Below are 8,501 nucleotides of genomic sequence, written 5' to 3'. Positions count from 1 at the left end.
TTTACTCCCTCTATGACCGCCCTCCTCCGCACCCTCCCCCTCCTTCTCCTCACAAAGTCCCTTAATGACAGCCACGCGAGTGACACACCACCAAGTCTTTTTTTTTTTTTACTGCCTCTACCAAAGCGCAAGTAAGGGAAATACGGAGGCATGCGGCGAAAAACGCTTTAATAGATGCGTTGGCCTCTGGCCAGTGCGCGTTTTGGTTGCGTCTTTACGCACTTGGTTTCGATTTTTTTGTTTGGTTTTTTTCAGCTCAAGTGTCCTGGTCTAGTTCCAATTAAAGCAGTTCCAAGTGAAATTTGAGGATGCTAGATCACTTTAACTAATCATTCGAGTGGTGGTATTTACAGGCGAAATTGTGACGCGCATAGCGAATGACGTCATTAAATCAAAACGCCATCTGACGTTTTTATTTTCCATTAAATCAGCAAGAGCGGTCGCAATTGCAGCGCGTTCGGGGGACGTCAGATGTGATAAGCGCGCACGTGCAGAGATTGGTCTCGAAGCCAACCAAAAAAAAAAGAAGAGCAGTTCGTAAGAAGAGATGAAACTTGTTTCGGGGGGGGGGGGGGGGTGCGAACATGAGAAAACCGCGGCAGGGGTAACACCATAGGAATGTGACGGAGCAGATGGTCGCTGTAACGCAGTTGGGACGGCTGGCTGACCGGCTGGCCGCGCAAAAAGGCACGGGGACAGCCAGAGGGCTTTACCATAACCCCAAATATGAAAAGCCACCGGCAGCGTGGCTGCTGCTGCTGCTGTATATAAATCTCCTGGTGGAGTGGAGGATTTCGTGCAGAGGTTAAAGAATTTGTCGGAATGTAAATGGGCCCTGTGTGTGTGTGTGTAGTGGAGGAGGGAGGCATCAGGGGAAACAAGGGGTTGTTGCACATTTAACAGCTCACTAGCCATTTGGTCTGTGCCTTTGAGAGAAAGAGAGGAGGGGGGCGGGTTTTAGAAAAGTTGTGTGTACCCCCCCTCCTCCCCTCCTCACCCTCCTCTTTCTTTGTGATGATGGCCCCGGGGCGGACTTGTGGTGGTGATGGAGGGAGGGGAAGAAGAGGAGCAGAGGGGCTCATTTGCATCTTATTACCCTTCGCCTGCCGGCCTGGTATAAAACCCTGCGCAGGGCAGAAGATCCATCAGACACACGCACAGTTACGCCAAGAGAAGCAGAGAAGGGACGGAGACTCACTTTGTGTTTATGATCCGCATTTCACGAGCAATCAGTGGGGAAAATAAACAAGGCCATCGAAGAGCTGCCCTTGCTCCAACTGATTGGAATTAATTTATCCTTCCATCGGGGGATTTCATTCACTTTTATTCAAGAGGATTCTTTTGCTCTGGATTACATTATATTGTAAAACTTTTTTTTCCTTTTTTTTCTCCCCCCCTCCTCTCACAAAAACAAAACGCAGGTCTCTTATGGGGAAATAAGAGAGGCTGAAGTAAAAGACGCAACCGAGGAAAACCTTTGGCCGCATCTGTTCCTCCTGCTCGTCCAAAAAAAAAAAAAAAAAAAAAAAAAAACTCACCTTGACTGTGACACAGCGGAGGTCTTTTGTGACTTTCTCCATGAGTGTTTGAGCGACGCTGCGCGGACCTGTGGAGCTTTCACTGCTTTGCCGAGGGCCTGTCAAACACAATGGGACGCCTGTGTCTGCTCCTGGTTGTCAACGTCACCCTGCTCACCTGCCAGGTAGGTCCTCTGACAGTCACATGCCACAATACAGCACGCGCGGTGTCGCTTTTGGGCACTTTGATTGATTAAATATTTATATTAAATTTCAAATAAATAAATAAAAGAAGAAATGTATGTTCACACAGATGGGTTTAATGTGCGTGTTTCAGGTGTTGTGCTCGGGAGTGTTTGAGCTGAAGCTGCAGGAGTTTCTCAACAAGAAGGGCACAACGGGGAACTCCAACTGCTGCCCGGGAGGCTCGGCTCACCCGCAGGGCCACCAGCAGTGCGAGTGCAAGACTTTCTTTCGGGTCTGTCTGAAGCACTACCAGGCCAACGTTTCCCCGGAGCCCCCCTGCACCTACGGCGGGGCGGTGACTCCCGTCCTCGGCTCCAACTCCTTCCAGGTGCCGGAGACCAACGCGGACAGCTTCACCAACCCGATCCGCTTCAACTTCGGATTTACGTGGCCAGTGAGTATGATTCTCTTTCACCCAATTGAAATGTCTCAGTGGCTTCTGTCAAGCTGTCACACCCCACCCCGGTCAAAACATGATGTCCGAAGTACAGCATTAAACCTGTATTGTTATTTTCCTCCCAATGTGCCAACTTTTGCGCAAGGAGTTTTGCGCAATATCAAGTATAAATGAATTGATTTAGGCGTTTTGGTTCTGATCGTGAAGCAGTAACGGGACAGACAGTGACATTATTTAAGTGTTATTCCACAGGGATGTATTGGCTTTGAAGGGTGCATAACGCAACAGATGCTCCCAAATTCAACACTTGTGAGGGTCTTTGTCAGCAGTGTGTGAGAGGGGCTATTGTAGTGTCTCCCTGCTCTTTGGTAGGATAAAATGGGGAGGGGAGGAGGGTGTATGTAAGGGGAGGGGGGCTGTTTCACCAAATGCGTCTCTCCTCCGACCAGCAGTGGTGGGAAATTTAACATCCTCTGAGTTGGCACATCATTGGCAGTGCAGCGTGAAATTCCGCCTCGTTTGGTTTTTTTTTTTTGTTTGTTTTTTTTACGGCAGAGTCGGAGTGCGATAGAGGCAGGGGTGTGAAGAGGGAGCAGGTAGCAGGAGCCTTATTAGGCCCCTAATCAACAGGCGAGTTATGTTGTGAAGTTTATTGGGAGGCCTCCTAATGGCCCGCTGCAGCCCTGCAGGAGGAGGGAGGGAGGGAGGGTGGCCCTCCAGGCCGAGCAGCTGTTGACTCTCTCTCTTGTCTCTCCTCAGGGGACGTTTTCACTGATCATTGAAGCTCTGCACACAGACTCCCTGGACGACCTGGCAACAGGTGGGTGACAGCCCAGAGAAGACAGCAGTGTAACCCAAAGACAGAGCAGAAGGCGAACAGTGGCCTTGTTTTCTTGCACTGGCTTGTTTTTCCACTTAGGGTAGTACTCATTCACTGGTGATGAACGAGGCACACTTTGATGGTTGTTTTTGCCCTTTGGCTTGGAACAATTATTATTGTTATTCTCTCTTTTAAACCAAATAGATCAAATCATTACTTCATTGTCATTTGTGTGGCCCTGATTATGTTCTCTCTATATATAAAACTACTGATCATCATATTTGACGAAAGTAAAAATATTAACACTGTCAAATGCTAAACAAATAAAATAAATAGATACACTTGTGGCTCATAATTCTAAACATGTGAATTGAACTCCACTGACATTTTGCCACGTCCTGCTTTTTAACTGTGATTGTTACAGCACAGGTGTTATTGTATACATGAAAGTTAATTGGATGCAAAATCATCTGTTGCATGCCATACATCTATGCTGTTATTTATCTAATCATAAAACACAGTTTAAACAGCTGCATCCATTATTTTCTTTCAGATTTGTTACAATTATTCCAATAAAAAAGAAATCTCCAATCTGTGATCATGGAGAGGAAAAATAATTGGCAACCTATAGGCAATGATAGTGTACCTGTTTGCATGGAATCAGATTGATAGTTGCTTGCAAGATCGTCATACTGATGATATTTAAAGACCATACTCACGTGTGACTCATAACAAACTGTGTGAACCACTCTTACAGACAACCCTGAGCGTTTGATCAGCAGAGTAACCACTCAGCGTCACCTCACTGTGGGAGAAGAATGGTCCAAAGACATGCAGACAACTGGCAGGACAGAGCTGCGTTACTCCTACCGCTTCCTGTGCGATGAGCACTACTACGGGGAAGGCTGCTCCGTTTTCTGCCGGCCCAGGGATGACGCCTTTGGGCACTTTTCCTGCGGAGAGCGTGGAGAGATCATTTGCAACTCGGGCTGGAAAGGCCAGTATTGTACTGAACGTAAGTGGGCTCGCTCATGAATCTTGCACTATCTTTCAGTGTATATAGAGCAAAGGGAGGCCATAAATAAAGATAAGCGAAACAAACCTTTCTTCACTTTAAAAGTAATGCAATAGTTAATATTTAAGTGTGCTGACAGCTGCTTGTGGATAGGAGAGGAATATGTGGTGGACGTTTACTCAGAGCACCTGCTTCCCAAAACACTATCTCTATACTGATAATACAAGTCATAAAGCATGTTTACATTCGTTTGGACTTAAACAGTAATCAGTGCCATCTGAAAACCAGTTAAATAACAATAAAAAATATTGGGGCAAAGACTAACAGTTTGTTGGTATCCACAAACTTTATATAACCACTTTTCAAAGTGAATTTCCCCAGCAGTCATGCACTTCTCTTATTAATTAGGGACTTTTTCCACTTCATAATGCAGGGCCCGTGTGCAACAGGCGTCAGTTAGTTATCCCATAGCACCAGAGACCTCCATTCTAATGAGCCGCAGTGGCTCCTCAGTAATTCACACGCCGCGTGCCTTCCATTAGACCACTGGGGCCTCCTCAGCCCAAACCTCCTCCCCGATTGGCCAAGTGGGGGTCCTGTATTGTTGTGGCTCGGGCCGGTGATTGGCCAAATGGGGTTGTGTATTGTTGTGGAGGGGGCAGCTGCTCGGTGAGAGGAGACAATGGAGCAGCTGTCTGGTGGTTAGCTCCACACAGACCAGCTGGCCCTGAGGGGGAGGAGGAGGAGGAGGAGGAGGAGGGCAGCGAGGAGGGACGGGAGGAACGGAGGAGGAAAAGGAGAGGAGAGGATGAAGAGAGGAGGAGAAAGGAGGGGATAGGTGGATGGAAGAGGAGGAGGATAGGGGGAAGAGGAGGAGGATAGGGGGAAGAGGAGGAGAAGGGCTAAGGGTGAGAAAAGGGACTTCTGACCCACAGTCAAGGGGAGAAAGAAGGCTTTGTGTGGAAGGCTTTTGTGTTGGAGAACAACCATGTTAAAGAGAGGTCTTGTTGGCTGGTTCCACTATTTGGTGACCAAAACTGCCGTAGCTGTCTGTTATGGCTGAAAGGTAACATTTAGCAGCCGTGAAGAAAACGGTCCCTTATCCACAGTGACCCAATGACACAGTTCAGATTTTCCACATTTTGACAGCGAAGTTTGTTGTAGAGGACCTTTACCTGCCAAACGTGGTCTGTCAGATGTTTATGAAAAGCTAACACTATATAGAAGGCATGAAAAGACTGTTGAGAGACAGATAAGGAAGCAGCTGGCTATGTAAGCATATCAGACATGCAAAGAGGGCACCAGACAGAAGAATGCGTAGGTTGGGGAGACGAACCAGACATGTAGTCAGTTTTTTGGAGGATGATTTTCTATGAATGGGAGATTGATGGAGGGCAAGCGTGCTAGATTTCCCTCAATTTACTGGACCCCCCTCTTGTTTTCTTTTCTTTAGCAATCTGCCTTCCTGGATGTGATGAAGAACATGGCTTCTGTGATAAACCCGGAGAGTGCAAGTAAGTACAAAAAAACTCAGATTCCAATATTATATTTTATACTTTGGAAAATCTGCCACTGTTTTTCTGATCACCATTCCAATTCTTTTGGTTATTACATATACTAAATGCATGTTTGGTTCTCAGGTGTCGTGTGGGCTTCAGTGGGCGCTACTGCGATGACTGCATCCGTTACCCAGGGTGCCTCCATGGTACCTGCCAGCAGCCTTGGCAGTGTAATTGCCAGGAGGGATGGGGAGGGCTATTCTGCAACCAGGGTAGGTTTGCCAATAGTTTTACTCTAATGTTGTGTCACTTCTGTAATGGAATTAGCCCTCTCTGCTTCAGTTTAAATCTGCATTGTGTTTTTTTTTGTTTTTTTAAATGTTGTATGTTGTTGGTGTTTCCAGATTTGAACTACTGTACTCACCACAAACCCTGTCTAAATGGAGCCACCTGTACCAACACTGGCCAAGGGAGCTACACATGCTCCTGTCTACCTGGATTCACTGGTGCCAGCTGTGAGATCGAGGTGAATGAATGCTCCGAAAACCCCTGTCGCAACGGAGGCAGCTGCACTGTGAGTATCACATGAGAGAGGGGGAAGAGGCATGTCCGCGACAGCAAATACACTCACGGCAACAAGCCCATCTCTAACCACTGTTTACATTCTTCTCATTATAGGACAACGAAAATGGCTATAAGTGCACCTGCCCACCTGGTTTCTATGGCAACAACTGCGAATTAAGCGCTAACACCTGTGCGGATGGGCCCTGCTTCAATGGTGGACGCTGTGTGGACAACCCTGAGGGTGGCTACTTCTGTCAGTGCCCGATGGGATATGCCGGTTTCAACTGTGAGAAGAAAATCGACCACTGCTCGTCTGATCCCTGTTTAAATGGTATGCTGTGTTCTGTGTTTGCGAGGTGTCTCACACCTACAGTACAATTACACCTCAGCCATGCATTAAAATGTCACCAGACTGATCGTTGGCCTTTGTCTAAATTCCTCTCTACAGGTGCAGAATGTGTCGATCTGGTGAACTCATACCTCTGTCAGTGTCCAGAGGGGTTTTCAGGTCAAAACTGCGAGGATAGCAGCAGCATTTCTGGATACTGTCTGTCCTTCCCTTGTCAGAATGGTGGCACATGCCAGGAGGGAGAGAATAGCTACACCTGTACTTGTCCTCCAGGTATGATAGAATTTAACTGACTCTCTTTTGAACTGTTTTTACTTGACTCTATATCCATTTTTAAAACTTTTGAACTCTTTTTCTTTTGATAGGTTACACCGGCAAAAACTGCAGCTCCCCCATCTCTCGATGTTCTCACAACCCCTGTCACAATGGAGCCACCTGCCATGAGCGTGGTGGCCGTTATGTGTGTGCCTGTGTGCCCGGCTATGGTGGTCACAACTGCCAGTTTCTCTTACCGGAGGCTCCCAAGCGTCAGCCGGTTGTGGAAGGACCAGACCGGCGATATTTGTCCTCCGACAGTGGAAATGCTGAAGATGAGGAGGATGAAGACAGTGGATTTCCCTGGACGGCTGTTTGTGCTGGTGTGTTCCTCGTTCTTGTGATGCTGATCGGCTGCTCGGTGCTCGTGGTCTACATTCGGCTCAAACTGCAGGACCGACACAGTCACCATGGTGACAGCGTCCACAGTGACAGCCACGAGACCATGAACAACCTGACGACCACCAACAACTGTCTCCGCAGTGACAAAGAACTGGGTTCTATGATGACGACGTCTGTTAAAAACACTAACAAGAAGGTAGATTATCATTCGGACCTTGCTGGGTCACTGGGTGGTCTGAGTGGCATCAGTGGGCTCACAGGATCAGAGAAAAACGGCTTTAAGACTCGGTACCCGAGTGTGGAGTACAACTTGGTGCATGAGCTCCGGCCTGAGGAGTTATCACTGTGTAAAGAAGAGGGCCCAAATGAGGCAGAGGCCAAATGTGAAGTACTGGATGAGTCTGACACAGAAGAAGGCTACAGAAGAAGGTTAAACAGGTACATCCCTTGAAACTGTTATATGTAACACTGTAGTAAAATTACGTGTTGTGGGCAGGTCACAGTTTCTGAACACGCTTTGTTCTTCTCTTTGTCTTCCAGTGATGTATCAGAAAAGAACCAAGGTGCAGAGTCACCAAGTTGCAGTGAAGCAAAACGTCAGTCATCCACTGATTTGAACTGTCATGCAGCAAGTGATCCTAAATATCAATCTACCAGTGACATCAAATTCCAGTCCAACAGCGATGCTGAATACCAGAGTCCCAGTGACAGCCGGTACCAGTGTACCACGGACACCAAATACCAGTCTGTCTACGTCATGTCAGACCAGAAAGACGAATGTATCATTGCTACAGAGGTGAGTACACACACACACACTATGCTGACAAAACAAATACTGTGTACTTGGTGCCAGCAAATCCACCAGGGCTTCAAAATACAACAAACACTAAATCTTTTTTTGTATTTTAGGTATGATACCAGTCAAGACCAGATCGGGCCAGTTTCTTCTGGTTGATAGCGGTCCACACACACCAGCCCTGAGCAGTAGAGCTCATCATGTCTCTGGGAGGTTTTACTCCTGCTGTTTGCTGCTGTTCCCTGGGATTTACCAGGGGATTTCATGCCAAGACGCTGACGAGCCAGTGCAGAGTCAGTATCTGCTCGGCAAAAACCTTAGTACTACAGTAGTACTATGGGTGAGTTCTGGATATAAAGGATCTTCGTTGGATAGTGGTCAACCTCGGACTCAGTGCTATGGCTGAAATACCAGAGGACAGTCCAAGCACTTGTACAGACTTTGTACAGAAGCAGTGCTAAATGAATACAGTCAGAAGAACACTGCTGAAGACCTGGAGAAGATCTTGTTTGATGTCCTCTGCAGTATCAGAATATTTACTGCTCGTGACAGGATGAACTCTCGGAAAACAGCGGAGTTTTGACTTGGATGTCTACCGATGCTATTGTAGTACCCTGGTGTACCGATCGAATGAACATTGT

The 8,501-nt window shown here is 47.2% G+C and overlaps 1 protein-coding gene across 1 annotated transcript; it reads left to right on the top strand.

Moving 5' to 3' along the window:
• Positions 1-1,594: 1,594 nt before the first annotated feature.
• Positions 1,595-8,042, top strand: dldh (dihydrolipoamide dehydrogenase). The gene is made up of 12 exons (XM_080497212.1): positions 1,595-1,702; positions 1,855-2,157; positions 2,920-2,980; positions 3,738-3,995; positions 5,449-5,509; positions 5,636-5,766; positions 5,899-6,068; positions 6,173-6,389; positions 6,507-6,680; positions 6,773-7,502; positions 7,605-7,860; positions 7,974-8,042. Exons 1-12 carry the CDS (start codon positions 1,649-1,651, stop codon positions 7,977-7,979), a joined length of 2,421 nt encoding a protein of 806 aa, XP_080353338.1. The 5' UTR covers positions 1,595-1,648; the 3' UTR covers positions 7,980-8,042.
• Positions 8,043-8,501: the final 459 nt, after the last annotated feature.

Source organism: Blennius ocellaris, assembly GCF_963422515.1.
Source record: "Blennius ocellaris genome assembly, chromosome: 1".
NCBI classification, from domain to species: Eukaryota; Metazoa; Chordata; class Actinopteri; order Blenniiformes; family Blenniidae; genus Blennius; species Blennius ocellaris.
The sequence above is the reverse complement of the archived record's forward strand: the minus strand, read 5'-3'. Positions and strand labels throughout refer to the sequence as shown.

Coding starts and splice junctions, on each gene's coding strand:
- dldh (XM_080497212.1), top strand. CDS start 1,649: ATGGGACGCCTGTGTCTGCTCCTGGTTGTCAACGTCACCCTGCTCACC. Junction 3,996..5,448: donor AGGCCAGTATTGTACTGAAC/GTAAGTGGGCTC, acceptor TCTTTTCTTTAG/CAATCTGCCTTCCTGGATGT. Junction 7,503..7,604: donor TACAGAAGAAGGTTAAACAG/GTACATCCCTTG, acceptor TTTGTCTTCCAG/TGATGTATCAGAAAAGAACC.